General features: G+C 47.1%; 1 protein-coding gene across 1 annotated transcript in view; it reads right to left on the minus strand.

The window, feature by feature from the left end:
* Positions 1 to 23357, minus strand: part of LOC143962166 (phospholipid scramblase 3-like) — a 31252-nt gene extending 7895 nt beyond the window's left edge. The window contains exons 1-4 of the mRNA XM_077471495.1: positions 23266 to 23357; positions 15270 to 15297; positions 14565 to 14749; positions 4147 to 4308 (exon numbers count right to left, since the gene is read on the minus strand). Coding sequence (XP_077327621.1) covers positions 4147 to 4308; positions 14565 to 14749; positions 15270 to 15297; positions 23266 to 23328 — 438 coding nt within the window. The 5' untranslated portion in view covers positions 23329 to 23357. The remainder of the gene's footprint in view (positions 1 to 4146; positions 4309 to 14564; positions 14750 to 15269; positions 15298 to 23265) is intronic.
* Positions 23358 to 24037: the final 680 nt, after the last annotated feature.

The following is a 24037-nucleotide window of genomic DNA, read 5'->3' on the forward strand; positions in this document are numbered from 1 at the left end:
ACCGGACTTTCCGGCAGACTAGGCCCGACGGTCTTCCCGACTGACGTTTCAGCGGAGTTCCGATGGACTTTCCGAATGAACAGACTTGGCCACACACAATCACACCAAAGTCTGACGGATTCGAGCGGGATGACGTAAGACCGGACTAGAATAAGGAAGTTCATAGCCAGTAGCTAATAGCTGCCCTGGTGTCGGTTTTCCTCCATCGGACTAGCATACAGTCAAATGGATTTTTCCACCGGACTTGAGTCCGTCGGAAAGATTTGAAACATGTTCTAAATCTAAAGTCCGTCTGATTTTTTTCGACAGCAAAGGTCCGATGAAGCCCACACACGGTCGAATTGTCAGACGGATTCCTTCCGTCGGACCTTTGCTGTCGAAAAGTCCGGCCGTGTGTACACGGCATAAGGGTTGAAACCTTTCCACATTCGCCATCAAAAATTAAATAATAACACTTTGTCTTGCAACTTTAGAAACTAGTGGAGAACCTGCTACGTTGATGTGAAATTGCCATTGACACGTATGTTACAATTATTACAATTTGTCCAAATGTTTGAATCCTGAAGAACGGAGGTGACCAGTGAGAGAACCACAAAGAGGACCCCAAAGTGCAACATGGCAGTTTATTATAATTCTACCTTAAGGCCAAATGTCTGTGGACCCTTGACCATCACACCTATATGAGCCTGCTGGACATTCCATTCCAAAACCATGGCCATAATATGGAATTGCCCCATTTGTAGTTATAACATCCTCCACTCTTATAGGAAGGCTTTCCATATGATTTTCAAGGGGGTCTGTAGGAATTTGTGCCCATTTGTGAGGTCAGGTACTGAAGTTGGATGAAAAGACCTGGCTCACAGTCGGCATTCCAATACATCCCAAAGGGGTTCCGTTGGGGAAAGGTCAGAGCTCTGTGCAGGACACTCGAGTTCTTCCACGCCAAACTGGTCATGCCATGTCTTTATGGAGCTGACTTTGTACATGGGGGGGTGGAGGGCACAATCATGCTGGAACAGAAAAGGATCTTCACCAAACTGTTACCACATGGTTGGTGGGTAGGGATGAGCTTCGTGTTCGAGTCGAACATACGTTCGACTCGAACATCGGCTGTTCGTCCGATGCCTGTGGCCAATCATAGCTCAGGCTGTGTAGTGCACGCCCCACACTATATAAGGCCGCCAGCGCGGCGGCCTTGTGTAGTGTGTTGGCGTCTGAAGCAGTGGGTGTTCTGTGTACCTTCAACACAGTACACACCAATCGTTTTCGGCCGATTTTCGATCTTGCTGTTGTGTAGTGGTTGTTGTCTGCGTGCCCTGACCGCAGTATACACCGCTATATTCACCTCACCTATATAGCTAGTGAGAGCCACCTATCAGTGGTACCTATCAGTGCCCCTTAGTGCCACCCATCTGTGCCACCCATCCGTGCCATCTTATCTGTGCGCGTCTTTGCCCATCAGTGCCGCCTTATCTGTGCCCATCGGTGCCGCCTTATCTGTGCCTATTAGTGCCGCCTTAACTATGCCTATCAGTGCCTATCAGTGACCACCAGTGCAGCCTATCAGTGCCCACCAATGCAGCCTATCAGTGCCCACCAGTGCAGCCTATCAGTGCCGCCTCATCAGCGCACTTCAATGAAGGAGAAAAATGACCTGTTTGCAAAATTTTATAACAAACTATTAAACATGATTTTTTTTTTTTGCATCTTTTTTTGTTTGTTTAGCAAAAAATAAAACTCCCAGCTGTGATTAAATACCACCAAAAGAAAGCTCTATTTGTGGGAAAAAAATGATAAAAATTTCATTTGGGTACAGTGTTGTATGCCTGCGCAATTGTCATTCAAAGTGCATCAGCGCTGAAAGCTGAAAATTGGTCTGGGACTGAGGGGGGTTTAAGTGCCCAGTAAGCAAGTGGTTAAAAACGTACCAGTTGAAAATTACAAACAGATTCAACTTAACACAACAAACCTACACAGTCCCTGTCTTGTTTGCACTGCCTGTATACTGCTGTTCTGAGTATATAGGGCCTGGGGGCCACACGCATTTCCTTTTTTTAATATGGGTACGGGGTTCCCCTTGATATGCGTACAAGACCCAAATAGGCTGGTAATGGGCAGGGAGGGCTACCCATGCCATGTTTCTTAATGGTTTTCAACCATATTGCAGGAACCAGATATAACATTAAAACCGCAAGCAGTTTTCAATGATGTTATTTCTGTTTAATGTCATTTTGTGCAGGGACTGTTCTAAACACGGGAAACACGTGGCACTTCACAGGCATACTACAGACACCCCCCAGGCACCATATTTAAAGCAATATTTCACTTTTTTTTCCACTTTAATCGTCATTAAAATCAGTGCTCCCGCCAAAACGGCCGTTTTTAAAACTTTTTTTTGCATTGATACATGTCCCCTGAGGCAGGAGCCAGGTCCCCAAACCCTTTTTAGGACAGTATCTTGCATATTAGCCATTAAAATTAGCACTTTTAATTTCAAACGTTCGAGTCTCATAGACTTCAATGGGGTTCTAACGTTCGTACGAATTTGGGGTCCGTTCGAAAGTTCTGGTGCAAACCGAACCGGGGGGTGTTCGGCTCATCCCTATTGGTGGGGCACAATTGTCTACAATGTCATATGCTGTAGAATTACCAGTACTCTAGTTCTCCATTTATGCAGCAGAGAGAACACCAAGACTGGAGGAGAGATGGCTATGTCATCTTGACAGGGCATATGAACAGACTACCCTTCCAGCTTTTTTTTTTTTCAAAACCCCATTCAAGTTATTAAAAGGGTGATTTGTGTGCAAAATAAATAGTGAAGATGTTTTTCTTCCTCTTCATGAATAGGGAATGGGATGAGCCGAACACCCCCCAGTTCGGTTCGCATCGGAAACATGCGAAAAGCCAATAAATTTGTTCGAACATCCGAACACCGTTAAAGTCTATGGGACTCGAACATGAAAAATCGAAAGTGCTAATTTTAAAGGCTAATATGCAAGTTATTGTCATAAAAGGTGTTTGGGGACCCGGGTCCTGCCCCAGGGGACATGTATCAATGCAAAAAAAAGTTTTAAAAACTGCAGTTTTTTTTCGGAAGCAGTGATTTTAATAATGCTTAAAGTGAAACTATAAAAGTGTAATATTCCTTTAAATTTCATACCTGCGGGGTGTCTATAGTATGCCTGTGAAGGGGTGCATGTTTCCCGTGCTTAGAACTGTCCCTGCACAAAGTGTCATTTCTGAAGGAAAAAAAGTCATTTAAAAGGGCTCACGGCTATAATGAATTGTCAGCTTCCCGTAATACAGAGAACAGTCATTGATAAAAATAAAAGAAAAAGCGTGGGGTTCCCCCCAAATTCAATTACCAGGCCCTTCAGGTCTGGTATGTATATTAAGGGGAACCCCGCGTCAAATAAAAAAAAATGACGTGGGATTCCCCCCAAATATCCATGCCAGATCCTTCAGGTCTGATATGGATTTTAAGGGGAACTTCATGCCACATTAAAAAAAAAAAAATGGCGTGGAGTTCCCACCTAAAAATCCATACCAGACCCTTTATCCGAGCACGCAATCTGGCAGGCCGCAGGAAAAGAGGGGGGAAAAGAGCGCCCCCCCTTCCTGCACTGTACCAGGCCACATGCCTCAGCTTAGGGAGGATGCTTTGGGGGGCTGTGACCCCTCAAAGCAACATGTCTCCATGTTGATGGGGACTAATCCCCACAACCCTTGCCCGGGCTTCCCCAGTGACGTGCGGGTGACCCCGCCCCCCTCTGATGTAACAGAAACCTGCGTTAAATCAGAGGTGGGCGGGGACACCCACACCTCACTGGGGAAGCCCGGGTTTCCCCTTGTCTCAGAGGGGGGCGGTGTCACGTGACGGTTGGCCCTTTGAATCTTCCGCGAACACCCCAAATTGTTCGCTGTTCGGCGAACGGGCGAACAGGCAATGTTTGAGTTGAACATGAGTTCGACTCGAACTCGAAGCTCATCCCTATTCATGAACAACAAACCAATAGAAGCCCACAGCGGGCAGGAAGCATGACAGATATTCTCACCTAAACCACCATGCAGAGGCAAACTGATGACATTTTCTACAAAGTATTATTTCTAAGGAATGAAATATTTGGTGTTTCTTGATAGACTGACCTTAAACTCCTGGTCAGACATAAAGCCTTCCCCCCATCCTGGACCTTTCACTTTAAGACAAACAAGTCCCGATGGATCCAAGATGTCAAATTTTATGGAAAAACTTGTCCATTCTTTGTATATGTAGCCGAGGAGCTCCCCAGTGGAACAGAAGACCTGCAACTATAGTAATAAAAAATTGTTACAAGAGGTTGTCTAATGAGCTTGGTCGTTCATACCTAGAATGGTGCCTGGACTGTCCAATGATAACATCTGAATTTATTCCCTGGCTTTAATTAAGGCAGAAACATATAACTAACCAGCTGACCAAATATTGTATCCACCTGGATCTACAGTTTTATATTTCATCAGTCCCTTTAGTCCACAAAGCTGTGCTTTTGTTCTCACCAGTCCTAGAGGACCATATTTTGTATCACGCCACTCCTACAGGCTTGCATCTTGTATTTCACTCTCCAGTCCGTACAGTCTTTCTTACCAGTCCTAGAAACCCCCTGTAAATGTGTGCCTTATATCTAACCAGTCCTACAAGACCAAGGATTTTATCATAGTGTTTCAGGTCTTTTCTCACCAGCTGTTGAGCAGACATGTACTGGCCATCGGGGACTACAGGGAGTTTCCCGGTGGGCCGATGGCTCAGTGGGCCGGTCAGGTGCAGTCCTGGAGCCGCTCTTCTCTGACAGTGAGTGATCGTGATTTCACTCCTGTTGGGCGGAGCAGCTGCCGTCACTTGCTGGAGAGAGCATTAGGCATTCTGCTCCCTCCAGCCTGCAGGGGGCGATAGACTGCTGGCAAACGTTCCATCCTCTCTCCTCTTATCACTTGTCACTTATCACATGACTGGAGAGAGGAATGAGAAGCTGCCTTAAAAACTGTGAGTACACGTGAGAGGGGGAGGAGAGGGAGGACACTCTGATGTACGGGGAAGTGCTGATGAAGACACTCAAAATTAAAGTGGGCCGGTCATGATGAAGTCCAGGGCCAAATGTTTGTCCCAGTCCAGCCCTGCTGTTGAGGATCACCTAAATAGTTAACCCTATGTAGTGCTCACCCCCGTAAAGGGGCGCTGATTTGCCCGAGGTTCTTTTTGGAGTTTAGTGCAACAGCAGCCAGGCACACAGCAACAGACACTCCTCTTGCTCAATGAACAGTCTAGAGGTTGCCTTGTTTAACTTTATTGCTAAAAACCTTGGCTCAAGGTGCTGTAGGATCAGGGCTCAAGTCCTGCGGGAACGCATGGGAACGGAGTTCCTGTACTTTTTCCACAACAGGAACTCAGTTCCCATTAGCAGCTGCGTCCTGCAAGACTTTGAAGTATGTGAGCTGTATGGCAGGTGCTACACCAGCAGCTGCCGACACAGCTCGCAATAGTAAGTGCCGCACACCTGACCATTCAGGCATTGCCAGTAGGGGGCCTCATGACAGCTTCAGCTTCGATCTACCTGTCAATCACAGCTAGCTGATGGGTAGAGCAGGTCTAGGTCTAGCTGACGGGTAGATCAGCTATTCTGCTCACAGGACATGCAGGGAGAGAGGTGAGCTGAGGGAGGAACATCAGTTTGGGGTGGTAAGCTGGGAACAATACCTGGCGAAGTTTAATGCCAGGAGGGAAGTTTATGTGGAAATATATGAAGGGTTGGAATAGCAGCAAGTGTGTGTTGGAGCCCCTGCAGAGTTTGCAGCCCCCCCCAAGCTAACATACATCTCCTAAGCAGGAACACATCACTATCTCCCCAAGCATTCTGTCCAGATAATGTGCAATTCATTTATGACCTTTCTATTTAACCCTGTGTTATCCAAACTCTGTTCAATGAAAATCTTGGGTGGGAGTTCCCACACTTTTTTCCCCAGGACTTGACCCCTGTGTAGGATACTCGATAAAAACACATTCTCTATTTTGTCCTTACTTTATAGGATTATCTGCTTAGTCAATGACCAGAGAAATGAACAGCACCAAGACACCAGCAGAAATGTCTCCAGCTAGGCAATCACTAATATTATCGCACAAGGGGCTAGTAGCAGCAACAGTCACCAGGATCCTACACTCAGGTGTGTACTCACAATGGACCTGGATACTTGGAACCCTCCTTCCAATGTCAGTCAGACATTCTCCCAGTGAACGCTCCAGACCAGATCCTCATTGAAATCCCTTGATCAGCTCCAAAGATGGTGGGAAAGAGGCCCCACAGGTATGCCACAGCTAGGACCTCTATGAACACAGGTAGAGCTAGAGTTGGCTGCCAAGAAAGGCAACATCCCTTAAGGCTGGCAACTTTTCCTACTAAACATTGGACAAGAACCCAGCTGCCTCAGGCCCTAAACTATTTGTGCACTCTCCCAGCCACCATCTTGGCTTCCTCCCCCAGGGTTTGACTGAAGATATATCAATATTCAGGCTTCTGATCTGCCTCCCCCCATCCATTATATTCTGGAATCCTCCATAACTCTGGGGGGAGCAATCAAACCTGCAGCCCAGAATAGCCCAAAGCAATCACAAACTGCTCCACTGATTACAGTGGACCCAAAATGAACAAAATGTTACCTTGCTTTCCTAGGAACCTATCTAGGAGGGTGCTACACCTACAATAGACCTAACTAGTCCTAGAGGACAATCGCTATCTAACAGCGGTGAGAGGGGATCACATGCCTTGCATTTATCAGTCTCACCAGTTTTAGAGGACCACACCTTGTATCTCACTAGTCCTTAAAGATTATGACTTGTATCTTACTATTTCTAGAGAACCATTCCTTGCATCTCACCAGTACTAGAGAACCATATCTTGTATGCCACCAGTCCTAGAGGATCATGCTTTGTATCTCACCAGTCCTAGTAGTCCATGTTTTTTTTTTTCAGCTCTAGGGGACCGTGTCTTGTATGTCTCCAGTGCAAGAGGTATCTCATCAGTTCTTGAAATCCACATTTTGAACATTCGGACACTAACTAACACTTTGTGGGAAACAGTGACACTCATAGCCCTTGTACACATGGCCGGAGATTCCGACGGAATGTTTCCTATCGTTTTGTCGGCTATTCCGACTGTGTGTGGTCTGCATCGGACTGTTTCCGTCTGAATATCCGAAGGACCACGTTTTCCAACTTGCCAGTAAAATTTTCCGACAAAATGCCCCTATCGGACATACTCCGATCATGTGTAGCCTACTCCGATGGAAAAAGTGCCATGCATGCTCAGATCAAATTCCTAGACCAAAGCTATTGGCTACTAGCCTGAACGTAGTCCCGTCGTAACGAAATAACGTCATCACCTTATGTACAATCGGATTTTCCGACAATTTAGTCCGACCGTGTGTATACAACATCACTTCCGGAATTAATCCATCGGAATTACTCCGACGGATTTGGTTGTCAGAATCTCCGACCGTGTGTACAAGGGCTTACAGTAATCAGTGCTAAAAATATGCACTGTCACCATACTAAGGTTTCATTAGTTAAAAAGGTGCGATGTTACGGAGATGACGTTTACAAGCTTTTGATAACAATTGGATTTTGGCTCTGAAAGGACAGGTCAGAGTCTAGGATTAGACCTAACACCCCGGTGTGAGGGGAGGGATTGATGGTTGCATAATTGACCTTGATGGGAAAGTCATGGAGGGGGCATGGGCGGGGGATATTATTAGCTCGGGTTTAGAGAGATTTAGCTTAAGGGTGTGGTGTGACATCCATGCTGATATGTCAGTTAGTAAGTTAGTAATAGGAGAGGAGACTGAAGGAGTGAGGAGAGGAGGGTCATACGGTCAGCAAGCGGTTAAAAGCCCTTCAGAAACATACAAGTGTTACTACTGTGAAGAGACAAGAGTTTGTGCGCCAACTGAATGAAAGGAGACTTCTTGTATAGTTTCAGTTTCCTGATTTACATCACTTGTAGTAACACAATGAGATGACACAAGAGATGTATAACAAGTAAACAGCTTAGGACTGTGACTGCAAAAGAAGTTCATCCACAGAAGAGTGAAGGGAATTCGGTGCATTGCATTATTTTATAAGATATTGGTTACTTTTGAGATACTTTTGGAAAAGACTATAAATGGTTACATCACTTTTCAATTCTCAGTATAAAGTTACATAGTATACTTGTCCTCCTAGTTATAGTTACATAGTAGGTGAGGTCGAAAAAAGACTCAAGTCCATCAAGTCCAACCTATGCGTGTGATTATATGTCAGTATTACATGTATGTTGCAGTCGTTCAGGTGCTTATCTAATAGTTTCTTGAAACTATCGATGCCCCCCACTGAGACCTGTAGAAGGGAATTCCACATCCTTGCTGCTCTAAGCCCCCTTTAACACCACACCGCCCATTGCGTCGGCGGTAAAAAGGCCATTATTTTTAGTGGCGTTTTACCGCCGGATTTGCGGCGCATTTCGGCCGCTAGCGGGGCGCTTTTACCCCCGCTATCGGTCGCGAAAAAGTTAAAACCGCCGGCAATGCGCCGCAATAGCGGTGTTTTGCCGGTGGTATTAGAGCGCTGTCCCATTCATTTCCATGGGGCAGCATCGGTGGAGGAGAGGTAAACACACCGCTCCTTCACCACTCCAAAGAAGCTGCTGGCAGGACTTTTTTCTGATGTCCTGCCAGCGCACCGCTGTAGTGTGAAAGCCCTCGGGGCTTTCACACAACACACAATAGTGCAGCTTCTTTAGGGCGGATTGCTATTTCTAACGCTATAACGCCTGCAAAATGCCCTGGTGTGAAAGGGGTCTTACAGTAAAGAACCCTCTACGTAGTTTAAGATTAAACATCTTTTCTTATAATTTTAATGAGTGGCCACGAGTCTTGTTAAACTCCCTTCTGCGAAAAAGTTTTCACCCTATTTTGGGGATCACCAATCCGGTATTTGTATATTGTGGGGTCACCAGTCCGGTATTTATATATTGTGGGGTCACCAGTCTGGCATTTGTATATTGTGGGGTCACCAGTCTGGCATTTGTATATTGTGGGGTCACCAGTCTGGCATTTGTATATTGTGGGGTCACCAGTCCGGTATTTGCATATTGTGGGGTCACCAGTACGGTATTTATATATTGTGTGGTCACCAGTACGGTATTTATATATTGTGGGGTCACCAGTCCGGTATTTGTATATTGTGGGGTCACCAGTCTTGTATTTATATATTGTGGGGTCACCAGTCCGGCATTTGTATATTGTGGGGTCACCAGTCCGGTATTTGTATATTGTGGGGTCACCAGTCCGGTATTTGTATATTGTGGGGTCACCAGTCCGGTATTTGTATATTGTGGGGTCACCAGTCCGGTATTTGTATATTGTGGGGTCACCAGTACGGTATTTATATATTGTGGGGTCACCAGTACGGTATTTATATATTGTGGGGTCACCAGTCCGGTATTTTTATATTGTGGGGTCACCAGTCCGGTATTTATATATTGTGGTGTCACCAGTACGGTATTTATATAATGAAATCATATCCCCTCTCAAGCGTCTTTTCTCCAGAGAGAATAAGTTCAGAGCTCGCAACCTTTCCTCATAACTAAAAGAAGAGAACAGGCACCTCCAGGTTAGAACTAGTAGCATTTAATGAATTACAGGTGCAATTACCCACTTACATCAAAGTTATGTGAAGTCCGGCACATGTCCTATCCTGATTTTCCAATGAAAAGCTCTCATCAGTCTTTTTCTGTCCGGAATTCCAATTGTGTGTACACGGCATAAGATGTAAGTATAAGATTTTTAGTACATCCTCTAAATCAGGGCGTCTCAAACTGGTGGCCCTCCAGCTGTTGCAGAACTACAATTCCCATGAGGCATTGCAAGGCTGACAGTTACAAGCATGACTCCCACAGGCAGAGGCATGATGGGACCTGTAGTTTTGCAACAGCTGGACGGCCGCCAGTTGGAGACCACTGCACTAGATGGCAGCAAACGAATGCACATACTGTATATGTCCCGTAAGCTTGAGAAAGTAGCGCAGCTGTCTTGTTAGTCAGAGCGCATGCTCCGAAACTTCATCGCGACCAAAAGTGAAGCCACCGCGCCCCAATGCTGCATTCCGCCACCGACGGACAGCTTCAACCAAGCCTCGGGCACAGCCCTCCCGGAAACCCTGCTGGACAGGATTCTCCTCTCATGGAAAAGCTGCAGCAACGCTAAAGCGCCGGACGGCTGCCACATCAGTGTGGATAGGACAGATGCTGGACTTCCATAACTTTTATGTAAGTCTAGTTCTAACCTAGAGGCGCCCGTTCTCTTCTTTTCTTTTGCATATCCTGGAGTTTGCTCTCAACTTATCTCTGAAGGCTTGCCCTGTTGTATGGACTTTTTGCAAACAATATACAGGTCTTTTTTTTCCCTTTCTCTACCCCAACCCCCTTCATTTCAGTCTCAGCCCCTCTCCATTAATATCAAGAACTCCATAACAAGGACTAAATTGATGGACTTCTTTATCATGCATATCACGTGACAGCGCCACTATCCCCTATAGTTTTCCTCATAACTAATATCCTCCAGACCCTTTATTAGCTTTGTTGCCCTTCTTTGTAGTCGCTCCATTTCCAGTACATCCTTCCTGAGGACTGGTGCCCAGAACTAGACAGCATACTCCAGGTGCGGCCGGACCAGAGTCTTGTAGAGGGGAGAATTATCATTTTATCTCTGGAGTTGATCCCCTTTTAATGCCAATATTCTGTTTGCTTTGTTAGCAGCAGCTTGGCATTGCTGAGCCCATCACCTACTAGGACCCCCAGGTCCTTTTCCATCCTAGATCCCCCCAGAGGTTCCTTCGCAGTCTATAAATTGCATTCAGATTTTTGCCACCCAAGGTTTCCGTTACATCAGAGGGGGGTGGGGTCACCTGCACGTCATTGGGGAAGCCAGGCTTTCCCATTACGTCACAGGGGGGTGGGGTCAGGTGACGGGTGGTCCCGCCCTCCTCATATAAGAAGTGTCAGGCTGCCGGGATCCCTGCAGTGTCTCCGGTGGAGACAGAGGGTGGATGGATGCGCTACGCTGGAGGGAGAGATCACCGGTCGCTGGATCAGATCAGCCATCGCTGGACCCCGGAGAGATGATCATCCGTCGCTGGATAGCAAGAGTGGATTACCACCGCTGGAATCTTTTTTTAATTTTTTTTTTATTTTTAATAAAGGAATTTTGCAACGGTGTGTGTGTGTTTTATTAACTATTTTTTACACTTTCTTTCTGAAATGGTAGGGGTACTTTTGTACCCCCTTACCATTTCAAACAGGGGGGAGTGGGATCTGGGGGTCACCATGTTAAAGGGGGCTTCCAGATTCTGATAAGCCCCCCCGCCCACAGACCCCCACAACCACCGGCCATGGTTGTGGGGATGTCCTCATCAACATGGGGACATCTTCCCAATGTTGAGGGCATGTGGCCTGGTATGGTTCAGGGGGAGGGGGGCGTTCTCTCGCCCTCCCTCTTTTTCTGTGGCCTTCCAGATTGTGTGCTCGGACAAAGGGTCTGGTATGGATTTTTAGGGGGAACTCCACTCCATTTTTTTGGGGCTTGGAGTTCCCCTTAATATCCATACCAGACCTGAAGGGCCTGGTAATTGAATTTGGGGGGAACTGCTTTTTTCTTTTTTTTTTTTTATCAATGACTGTTCTCTGTATTACGGGGAGCCGACAATTCATTATAGCCGCGAGTGATTTTAAATGACTGCACGGAGAAAAGTCTGTTCATTTTGAGTACCGCGCGGCTCCCCCATCCCAAATAGCACCTTGTCCCCATGTTGATGAGGACAAGGGCCTCTTCCCGACAACCCTGGCCGTTGGTTGTCGGGGGTTTGCGGGAGGGGGGCTTATCGGAATCTGGGGGCCCCCTTATTAAATCCCGGCCCCCACCCTATGTGAATGAGTTTGGGGTACAATGTACCCCTATCCATTCACCTGTGAAAAAAATGTAAATAAAACACAACACACAAGGGTTTAAAATAATTTATTGCACAGCTCCGGGGGTCTTCTTCCATCTTGGGGGGTCTTCTCGCCAGACTCCTCCGCTATCTTCTGCTCTTTTACTAGCTCTTTTACTAGCGGAGGAGCCCAGCTTTCTTCTTTGTCACCGCCATCCGGGGGTCTTCTTCCAACTTGGGGGGTCTTGCCCCCCTCTTCGGGGGTCTTGTCCCCCTCTTTGGTTCTTCTTGCCAGGCCTTCGCGCCTTCTTCCAGCTCTTTTACAAGCAGTGGCCCAGTCTTCTATCGCCGCCGCCTTCTCTTCTTCTTGTTCTTCTTCCTTGAGATGTTGACTCGACGCGCTCTCTGGCCGCAATGACAGGGATGCGGCAAGAGGATGCTGGGACTGTGACATCATAATGGGCGGGGACATCACCCGGTGACCCCGCCCATTGTCCCTATATAAGTCGCGGTGCAACACGTCCCTGTTATTACGGCCAGAGACAGCGATGAGTCAACTTCTCAAGAAGAGAAGAACAGAAGGCGGCGCAGACAGTGGCGACAGCGGCGACAGAAGACCAGGCCACCTCCAGTAAAAGAGCTAGAAGAAGGAGCGGAGGACCGGCAAGAAGAACTGAAGAGGGGGTCAAGACCCCCGAAGTCGGAAGAAGACCCCGGGCGGCGGTGAAGAAGAAAGCCGGGCTCCTCCGCTAGTAAAGGAGCTAGCAGAAGATAGCGGAGGAGTCCAGCGAGAAGACCCCCCCAAGATGGAAGAAGACCCCCGGAGCTGTGCAATAAATTATTTTTAACCCTTGTGTGTTGTGTTTTAGTTACATTTTTTTCACAGGTGAATGGGTAGGGGAACATTGTAACCCATACTCATTCACATAGGGTGGGGGGCCGGTATCCAGGGGCCCCCTTATTAATGGGGGGCTTCCGGATTCCGATAAGCCCCCCGCCCGCAGACCCTGAAACAAACGGCCAGGGTTGTCGGGAAGAGGCCCTTGTCCTCATCAACATGGGGACGAGGTGCTTTGGAGTGGGGGGCCCCCTTCCCCAAAGCACCCCCTCATGTTGAGGGCACGCGGCCTGGTACGGCTCAGGAGGTGGGGGGCGCTTGCTCGTCCCCACCCTTTCCTGACCGGCTGGGTTGCGTGCTCGGATAAGGGTCTTATATGGACCTTGGGCGGACCCCCACGCTGTTTTTTTGGCGTAGGTCTTCCCCTTTAAGTCCATACCAGGTGACGGGACCAGTGGCGTGTCACTCTCCCCACCGAAGGTGGCGACATGGACTTTTTTTTGCTAGTCCCGGCTAACCGGAGCCGCGTTAAAAATGAACAGACTTTCCTCCGTTGTGTGGGCAAGTCCGTTCATTTCAAAAGTACATGAACTTTAATGGCATCCCAGTCTTAGTCCGTAGGGTTCAATATTGAGTTGGCCCACCGTCTGCAGCTACAACAGCTTCAACTCTTCTGGGAAGGCCGTCCACAAGGTTTAGGAGTGTGTCTATGGGAATGTTTGACCATTCTTCCATTAGAGCATTTGTGAGGTCAGGCACTATGTTGGACGAGAAGGCCTGGCTCACAGTCTCTGCTCTAATTCATCCCAAAGGTGTTCTATTGGGTTGAGGTCAGGACTATGTGCAGGCCAGTCAAGTTTCTCCACCCCAAACTCGCTCATCCATGTCTTTATGGATCTTGCTTTGTGCACTGGTGGGCAGTCATGTTGGAACAGGAAAGGACCGTCCTCAAAGTGTTCCCACAAAGTTGGGAGCATGAAGTTGTCCAAAATGTCTTGGTATGCCGATGCCTTAAGAGTTCCCTTCATTGGAACGAACTAAGGGGCCAAGCCCAACCCCTGAAAAACAGCCCCCACAGCCTATAATAAGGCTTACCTATAGGTACAAACAATCCATGGAAGTTTACTTCCTCTTTAAGAGTTCCCTTCACTGGAACTAAGGGGCCAAGCCCAACTCTTGAAAATCAACCCCACACCATAACCCCCCCTCCACCAAATGATTTTGGACCAGTGCACAAAGCAAGGTCCATAAAGACATGGATGAGCGAGTTTGGGGTGGAGGAACCTGACTGGCCTCCACAAAATCCTGACCTCAACCTGATAGAACACCCTTGGAATGAATTAGAGCGGAGACTGCGAGCCAAGACTTCTAGTCCAACATCAGTGCCTGACCTCACAAATGCGCTTCTGGAAGAATGGTCAAACATCCCCATAGACACCCTCCTAAACCTTGTGGACGGCCTTCCCAGAAGAGTTGAAGCTGTTATAGCTGCAAAGGGCGGGCCAACTCAATATACCAAGCCCAACCCCTGAAAAACAACCCCCACAGCCTACAATAAGGCTTACCTATAGGTACAAACAATCCATGGAAGTTGACTTCCTCTTTAAGAGTTCCCTTCACTGGAACTAAGGGGCCAAGCCCAACTCGTGAAAAACAACCCCCACACCATAATTACCCCTCCACCAAATAATTTGGAACAGTGCAAAGGTCCCTATTGTATGGCTAATCAATCTTTCATACCTTGGTGTCCCAGTCACAGAAGTTTGAAGGTAGGAAAAGGTTGAGGACATTATTTCCTTGGGCGTTGTTCACCTTTAAATCCATCCGAGGACCACAACACTCCCGCTGCTCGGTGGCTTGGTACGCAAGTTGGCCATCGGTGCCAAACAAATCATACGTAGTATAGCTCTGGAATGTGCTCACCCCTGAAATGACAGAATTATAGGAAGAATTTAGTGAAGAAAGTCAAATGTCTATGGGGCGGGGGGGGGGGGGGTTTCTACAATAATAGATGACATTTTGCTACATCCATCCGCCTTCCGATGGTAAATTCACATCTACTGTTTGTGTAATCCAAATATATGAAGATTTCCAGATTAAAAACAAATGTTATGTCCTTTTTTTTCGTAAACCCTCCTACTGGTGGGAGAAGCTAATCAAGAAATGGGGACCAGAGCTCCACCTGGTGGCTGGGTATGAAAATATTAAATGTGAAATATGTCTGGAGTTCTAGTCAGCTCTGCCAATAAGAGCAGCAGGAAAGGTTCATTGATAAATCTATCATTTCATTGACAAGGAAACAAATCTTGATACATTTGTAGAACGAACAATCCTGCGAAGATGAAGACGGAATGTTAGAGGATCCCGATAATCAGTAGAAGATTAATAGAGACCTGGAGGGATGGGGGAGCTTTAAAAAAAATAAAAGAAATAAATAAAACTTACTTGTTTGTTTCATGAGGAGTCCATTGACCTATTGAACAGAAGAAAGACGCGTCAGTAAAGTACGCCCTGGTTACCATTTCCACCACAACCAACACCAACATTCTCATAACCGGAGGGAGTCGCGGGGAGTCTGGAGAAGTCTTGTTTGGGATTTACACATCTCCCAGGCTTCCTTCATGTACGTTTCTGGACCTCTGGCCTTCTGTCCCCTCCGGGTTTTGCACCCCTTCCTTCCAGGCAATATAACCGCTTTGCCTACTGGACACTTTCACCCCCTTCCTGCCCAGACCAATTTTCAGCTTTCAGCGCTGTCACACTTTGAATGACAATTGTGCGGTCATGCTACACTGTACCCAAATTACATTTTTATAATTTTTTTCACACAAATAGAGCTTTCTTTTGGTGGTATTTAATCACCAATGGGGGTTTTATTTTTTGCCAAACAAACAAAAAAAGACTGAAAATTTTGAAAAATAAAACAAAACAGTTTTCATAGTTTGTTATAAAATTTTGCAAACAGGTAATTGTTCTCCTTCGTTGATGTGTGCCGATAAGGCTGCCCTGATGGGCACTGATGGACACTGATAGGCTGCACTGATGGACACTGATTGGCTGCACTGATGGACACTGATTGGCTGCACTGATAGGCACTGATAAGGCGGCACTGATGGGCACTGATGAGGTGGCACTGGTGGGCACTGATAGGTGGCATTGAGAGAGGGCACTGATTGGAAGCACTAGTAGGTAACACTGATAGGTGGCACTGGTGGACATTGATAGGTGGCACTGGTGGGCACTGATAGGCTGCACTGATAAGGTGGCACTGATGAGGCCGCACTGGTGGGCACTGATAGGCTGCACTGATAAGGTGGCACTGATGGACACTGACAGGCTGCACTGATAGGCACTGATAAGGCGGCACTGATGAGGTGGCACTGGTGGACCCTGATAGGTGGCATTGATAGAAGGCACTGGTAGGCAACACTGATTGACAGCACTGATAGGTGGCACTGGTGGATATTGATAGGTGGCGCTGGTGGGCACTGATAGGCTGCACTGATAAGGCAGCACTGGTGGGCACTGATAGGTGGCATTGATAGGTGGCATTAATGGGTGGCACTGATGGGCACTGGTAGGTAACACTGATTGGCATTGATACGTGGCACCGGTGGACATTGATAGGTGGCACTGGTGGGCACTGATCAGCACTCAGCAGTAATGTTGTGCACTTGTAGATGGCACTGGTGGGCACAGATGAGGTGACGGTGGCTCTCTGTGTGAGGGAATGATGTCCCTCTGACAGAAGCCGGTGATTGGGGTTTTTATTAGACGATTACGGCTCTATTTACATCACGTGATTGGCTGACAGCTGATCACATGGTCAGAGGTTGGGATCGGCCCCTTACTTTGATCTGTGATCAGCCGAGGTTTCTTGACGCGCTGATCACAGAGTGCAGGCCGCTCGAGCACGGGAGGATGTACATGGATGCCCTCCAGGCAATTTAGGCCCGTGCTGTAGCCGTCTTTCGGGGTTAAATCGGAGTTCCACTCTAAAGTGGAACTTCCGCTCACCCACCTGATTCCTCCCTCCTCCGGTGCCACAATTGGCAGATATCCTTTCCCACTTGCGGGAGCCTCAGCCGCGCATATTGATGTGGCTGAGGCTCTTTCCTCCTCCCTACCCTGGCTGCCAGGCCAGTAGGAAAGAGGATTGAGGTCAGGAATCAGGATCGCCTCATGTGTAGATGATATGACCAGGTAAAGGGACAAGGGGTGATTAGTAGTAAATATCAAGGCAATGTTTGTAAAAACAAAGTCTATATAATAGAATACAGCGGAACCTTGGATTACGAGAATAATCCGTTCCAGGAGAATGCTCGTAATCCAAAGTACTCGCATATCAAAGCAAGTTTTCCCATTGAAGCCAATGGAAACGAAAATAATTTGTTCCACATTGACTTCAATGGGATGCAATACCGCATGCGGCCAGAGGCGGGGGGCGCCAGAGAGCCTCGGAAATGGACGAAAAAGGCCCGAGCACACTTCGGCTGACCTCGGCGAACCTCGGAAAGATTCACGAGCCTTTTCGAGGTTTGCCAAGGTCAGTCGAAGTGTGCTCGGGCCTTTCCGTGCATTTCGCTGTTCGGCTCCGGCGCCCCCCCCCCACCTCAGGCTAAAAGCGGTACTGCACACAGCTTTTGGCCTGAATCCTGCTCGTTTGGCGAGACAACACTCGCAAAACCGAGTTAGGATTTTTAGAAATACAGTGCTCGTTTCGCAAAAACGCTCGTTAACCGCGTTACTCGCAAACTGAGGTTCCACTGTATAATGAATCCAATAGAGGGGATACACTGTTATGCCCCGTAGACACGGTCGGACTTTCTAATGGCAAATGTGAGATCGGATCACGTTGGCGGAAATGCCGACCGTGTGTGGGCTCCATCTGACTTTTTCCATCGGAAATTTCTGACGCACAAATTTTGAGACCTGGATCTCAAATTTTACTACAACAAAATCCGTTGTCGTAAATTCCGATCTCGTGTACACAATTTCCGACGCACAAAGTTCCACGCATGCTCGGAATCAAGCACTAGCTATTGAACTTAATTTTTCTCGGCTCCTCGTATGTGTTGTACGTCGCCGCGTTCTTGACTTTTTCGCAATTTCCGACCAACTTTGTGTGGCCGTGTGTATGCAAGACAAGTTTGAGCCAACATCCGTCGGAAAAAAAACGTAGATTTTGTTGTCGGAATGTGCGACCGCGTGTATGCGGCATTACAATACACTGTTACAATAGGGAAAACGCTGTTACAGTGTCCAGCAGACTCTCCTTCAAACGAGATCTGGAGTTTTCCCAGAAATAGTCATGTAAAAATAAAAAGACAGAAGCGGGAGAGAGAGCGCTACTGTCTAAGTGTAGTAGTGTTAGGAAAATCAATAAAAATCTAGATGATAAGTATTGCACTCACATATACAAGGATAAAACGAAGTATAGTATTATTTATTAAAGCTGGATTAAACCCGCTGACTTTTTTTTTTTTACACCTGTAAGAGAAAAGGCATAATGAGCTAGTATGCACCGCATACTAGCTCATTATGAAATACTTACCTAAGAACGAGGCGCCGGCATCTCACTCGGTCCACGCCGATGGAGCTGACGTGTTCTGAGAGTGGCCGGAGCTGCGATGTCATCGCTCCTGCGCATGCACACAAGGGTTTTTCTTCCCGGCAAGGTCTGGCGTCTGCCGAACTTGCAGCCGGGAATCCCCGGTGCGCATGCGCCGCTGAAGTCAGCGGCTCATTGCGAGGGATATAACTTCTAAACCGTACAGGTGTAGGAGATATTCTTTTTACCTACAGGTAAGTCTTATCATAGGCTTACCTGTAGGTCAAAGTCAAAAGTTTGACTATAAAACCGCTTTAAATTAAAAAGATAAATTATAAAAATGCACTCACATGTAGTAAGTAAAGCAACAGGCAATATGCCAAAAACTGGTGGCATTATATCATGGGTTCTAATGTTTCATCAGTCCTGGATGGTTATAGGTGGATAAGTATGCCAAGAAGCACTATAGTTTCTCATAGAATAAAAACCATAAGGAACCCACACTGGTGCGTATGATTGGAGGCCAGCAGGAACCTGGGAACTTGCTATAGCTTGCTATAGTGCTTCTTGGCATATGTATCCACCTATGGCAATCCAGGACTGGCTATCCATTGGAACCCACGATATAATGCCACTTGCTGGAAGTGTTTGGTGTATTGCCTGATGCTTTAAATTACTACATGTGAGTGCATTTTTATAGTGCTTCTTGGCATATGTATCCACCTATAGCAATCCAGGACTGGCTATCCATTGGAACCCACGATATAATGCCACTTGCTGGAAGTGTTCGGTGTATTTCCTGATACTTTAATTACTACATGTGAGTGCATTTTTATAATGTATCTTTTTATTTAATAAATAATACTACACTCCGCTTTTGGTTTTTGTTTCTTATTTTCTGCTACCATATTTTTAAATGCACTAATGGGATCATCCCCCAGGAGCAGTTCCCTATCCATCCTCCATACCTCTCCATTGGGGACTGTAATATTCTATGAAAATTGATATCATTGCTGTTTGGACACATTCTAAAATAGGGCTTCCCTCTAGGGGCACACTGCAAAAGGACATTTGCACATCTAGCCAACCATAAAGAGGATTAGATAAATGTATGCACACTTGACTAGTAACACCCCTGCTCCCAAACCTGGACAGTATGGGTTACGGAATGGACCCGGACTTTCTGCCGGACTGCCGGACTTTCAGCCGAGAATCCCCGGTGTGCATGCACCGCTGAAGTCAGTGGCTCATTGCGAGGGATATATCTTCTAAACCATACAGGTTTAGGAGATATTCTTTTTACCTACAGGTAAGCCTTATTATAGGCTTACCTGTAGGTCAAAGTCAAAAATTTGACTATACAACCGCTTTAAATTAAAAAGATAAATTATAAAAATGCACTCACATGTAGTAAGTAAAGCAACAGGCAATATGCCAAAAACTGGTGGCATTATATCATGGGTTGTAATGTTTCATCAGTCCTGGATGGTTATAGGTGCATAAGTATGCCAAGAAGCACTATAGTTTCTCATAGAATAAAAACCACAAGGAACCCACACTGGTGCGTATGATTGGAGGCCAGCAGGAACCTGGGAACTTGCTATAGCTTGCTATAGTGCTTCTTGGCATATGTATCCACCTATGGCAATCCAGGACTGGCTATCCATTGGAACCCACGATATAACGCCACTTGTTTGACGTGTTTGGTGTATTGCCTGATACTTTAATTACTACATGTGAGTGCATTTTTATAATGTATCTTTTTATTTAATAAATAATACTACACTCCGCTTTTGGTTTTTGTTTCTTATTTTTTGCTGCCATATTTTTAAATGCACTGATAGGATCATCCCCCGGGAGCAGTTCCCCTATCCACCCTCCATACATCTCCATTGGGGACTGTAATATTCTATGAAAATTGATATCATTGCTGTTTGGACACGTTCTAAAATAGGGCTTCCCTCTAGGGGCACACTGCAAAAGGACATTTGCACATCTAGCCAACCATAAAGAGGGTTAGATAAATGCATGCACACTTGACTAGTAGCACCCCTGTCCCCCAAACCTGGACAGTATGGGTTAGGGAATGGACATTTTGAATGCCAGGACCCCTGGCAGGGGTTTACTGCCCAGATCTGGCCAAAATGGCAGCTTACGTCCTGGGCTGGGAACTCCTGGGGACAGCTGACGTGGTGATCAGGAAGTCAACTGTAAGCCTGGGACAGGAATACACGTTTATGACCTTTTGTTTAAGATATCTTCACTGACTGCAATTGCCAACCCTTCAACTGTGTGTCAAGTCTGGACAAAAAGAGCCCTTGGCATGAGAGATTCAGAGCGAATGCTTGTATGTGGGTGTTAGACCAGTGAAGACCCCCTTCTTCCCCTGTTACCAAATTTTCCCTTTTCCCTCTCTCCTTATTTATAACTGTAATGTATTGGTATCCCTATTGTGGGTAAAGCCAAACATTATTTTAAGAAAGAGTCCTTTATTGGAAGCTGGACACCCCAAACAGAGCACATTTTTACAGGGACCATTAGAAGGGCGCCACCTGCTGGACACATTGGGTAATGCTTGTGTTACACTACCTTCATGTGAGTGTATTTCCTAATAAATTTTTTGCACATTGCCCTTTATGAATACTACACTGAGAGTGGTGGGCTTCCCCTTTCTCCCCTTTCTTATTATTTCGTATACATCTAAGTAATCTTCAGAAGCTGAACATATTAATACGCTGTGTTTTATCCATGTATATATGAGTGAAATACTTATCATCCAGTTTTTTTTATTGATTTTCCTAACACTACTACGCTTGGACAGTGATGCTCTCTCTCCCAATCATGGATGATGGGAAAAAATACATGGAGTGAGTAGATGAATGTCATGGATGGGTGCCATAGGGTGAAGGGATGGATATCTGGGGTGAATAGATGGATGTATGGGATGAGGGCATTGGTACATGGGGTGAGGGAATAGGTGTCTGGGGTGAGTAGAGGGATGCCAGAGATAGATACAGAAAGGGAAGGCATGGGTGTCTGGGGTGAGTAGAGGGATGTTGGGGCATGAGGGGTTCGGTACATGGGGTGAGGGAATAGGTGTCTGGGGTGAGTAGGGGGATGTTAGCGATGAGGGGTTTGGTACATGGGGTGAAGGGATAGGTGTCTGGGGTGAGTAGAGGGATGCCAGAGATAGGTACAGAAAGTGAAGGGATGGGTGTCTGGGGTGAGTAGAGGGATGTTGGCGATGAGGGGTTTGGTACATGGGGTGAAGGGATAGGTGTCTGGGGTGAGTAGGGGGATGTTGGCGATGAGGGGTTTGGTACATGGGGTGAAGGGATAGGTGTCTGGGGTGAGTAGAGGGATGCCAGAGATAGGTACAGAAAGTGAAGGGATGGGTGTCTGGGGTGAGTAGAGGGATGTTGGCGATGAGGGGTTTGGTACATGGGGTGAAGGGATAGGTGTCTGGGGTGAGTAGGGGGATGTTGGCGATGAGGGGTTTGGTACATGGGGTGAAGGGATAGGTGTCTGGGGTGAGTAGAGGGATGCCAGAGATAGGTACAGAAAGTGAAGGGATGGGTGTCTGGGGTGAGTAGAGGGATGTTGGCGATGAGGGGTTTGGTACATGGGGTGAAGGGATAGGTGTCTGGGGTGAGTAGGGGGATGTTGGCGATGAGGGGTTTGGTACATGGGGTGAAGGGATAGGTGTCTGGGGTGAGTAGAGGGATGCCAGAGATAGGTACAGAAAGTGAAGGGATGGGTGTCTGGGGTGAGTAGAGGGATGTTGGCGATGAGGGGTTTGGTACATGGGGTGAAGGGATAGGTGTCTGGGGTGAGTAGGGGGATGTTGGCGATAAGGGGTTTGGTACATGGGGTGAAGGGATAGGTGTCTGGGGTGAGTAGAGGGATGCCAGAGATAGGTACAGAAAGTGAAAGGATGGGTGTCTGGGGTGAGTAGAGGGATGTTGGCGATGAGGGGTTTGGTACATGGGGTGAAGGGATAGGTGTCTGGGGTGAGTAGAGGGATGCCAGATGCTCCACTGCCTGTGGAAGGGAATTCCACATCCGCGCTGCTCTTACCGTAAAGAACCCTCTATGTAGTTTAAGGTTAAACCTCCTTTCTTCTAATTTTAATGAGCGGCCACGAGTTTTGCTAAACTCCCTTCTGCGAGAAGGTTTTCTCCCTATTGTGGGGTCACCAGTACGGTATTTGTATATTGAAATCCTATCCCCCTCTCAGGCGTCTCTTCTCCAGAGAGAATAAGTTCCGTGCTCGCAAACCTTTCCTCATAACTAATATCCTCCAGACCCTTTTTTTAACCTTAAGCTACGTAGAGGGTTCTTTACTGTAAGAGCGGTAAGGATGTGGAATTCCCTTCCACAGGCGGTGGTCTCAGCGGGGAGCATCGATGGTTTCAAGAAACTATTAGAGAAGCACCTGAATGACCGCAACATACATGATATACAATGTAATACTGACATATAATCACACACCTCTAGGGAGTTCAGCATTCCTACACCCTAGAATGGCAAGATTCAATATCTCAGATGGTAGGATGCCCTCCTGACAGGTGCTCTTTACATTGATCAACTGTACCAAAAAAGTGGCAACCACCCCAACCCATAACTGGCCTTTGCAGCAAGGTACACATGGAAGGGCAATGCAAATCACAAAAATACAAAAGATTTCCCCAAACACTTATCGACCAGCCTGCAAAACAACCAATTTTTTAAAACAGAGGTTTTTTTTTCCCCCCTAACATATTTTCAAATATATGCGGAAGCCGGAGTGCCCGCGCCAAGGGACCTCTGTATATACTGTGGTCCTATGTCTACATTTCCAGAGCCTCCATTACTCTTTACATTGTCACGCTGGAATAAAATATACCTCACCCGAAGAAGATATTCCAGTCCGGGTGGAGCAACAGGAACTCTGGCCATAATATCCTGCAACATATAAAAATACTGAACATTATTATAGGTAACGCTGGCAGGAATGTATGATTTGAGGAGCTCAGCTATAGGTAATGGTGGAGCTCCTCTCTGGTTGAGGGAGAATCTCAGCTATGGGGGGGGGGGGGGGGGGGGCTGAGTTTACCTATAGGAGGTGGAGGAGCTCAGCTATAGGGGGTGGAAGAGCTCAGCTATAGGGGGTGGAAGAGCTCAGCTATGGGGGGTGGAAGAGCTCAGCTATGGGGGATAGAGGACCTCAGCTATGAGGAATGTAGGAACTCAGCTATCGGGCATGTAGAAGTTCAGCTGAGGGAGATGTAGGAGCTCAACTCTGGAGGATGGAGGAGATCAGATATGGTGGGCGGAGGAGCCTAGCTATTGAGGACGAAGGAGCTTAGCTTAGGGGGACAGAGGAGCTCAGTTTAAGGGCATGGAGGATCTCAGTTTAGGGGGAGGGAGAAGCTCAGCTTAGGGGGACGGAGGAGCTCAGCTTAGGGGGATGGAGGAGCTCAGCTTAGGGGGACGGAGGAGCTCAGCTTAGGGGGACGGAGGAGCTCAGCTTAGGGGGATGGAGGAGCTCAGTTTAGGGGGATAAAGGAGCTCAGTTTAGGGGGATAAAGGAGCTCAGCTTAGGGGGATGGAGGAGCTCAGCTTAGGGGGACGGAGGAGCTCAGCTTAGGGGGACGGAGGAGCTCAGCTTAGGGGGATAAAG

The sequence above is a fragment of the Lithobates pipiens genome, unplaced genomic scaffold (assembly GCF_037356315.1).
Source record: "Lithobates pipiens isolate NorthernLeopardFrog02 unplaced genomic scaffold, aLitPip1_a1.2 Scaffold_8, whole genome shotgun sequence".
Lineage (NCBI taxonomy): Eukaryota > Metazoa > Chordata > Amphibia > Anura > Ranidae > Lithobates > Lithobates pipiens.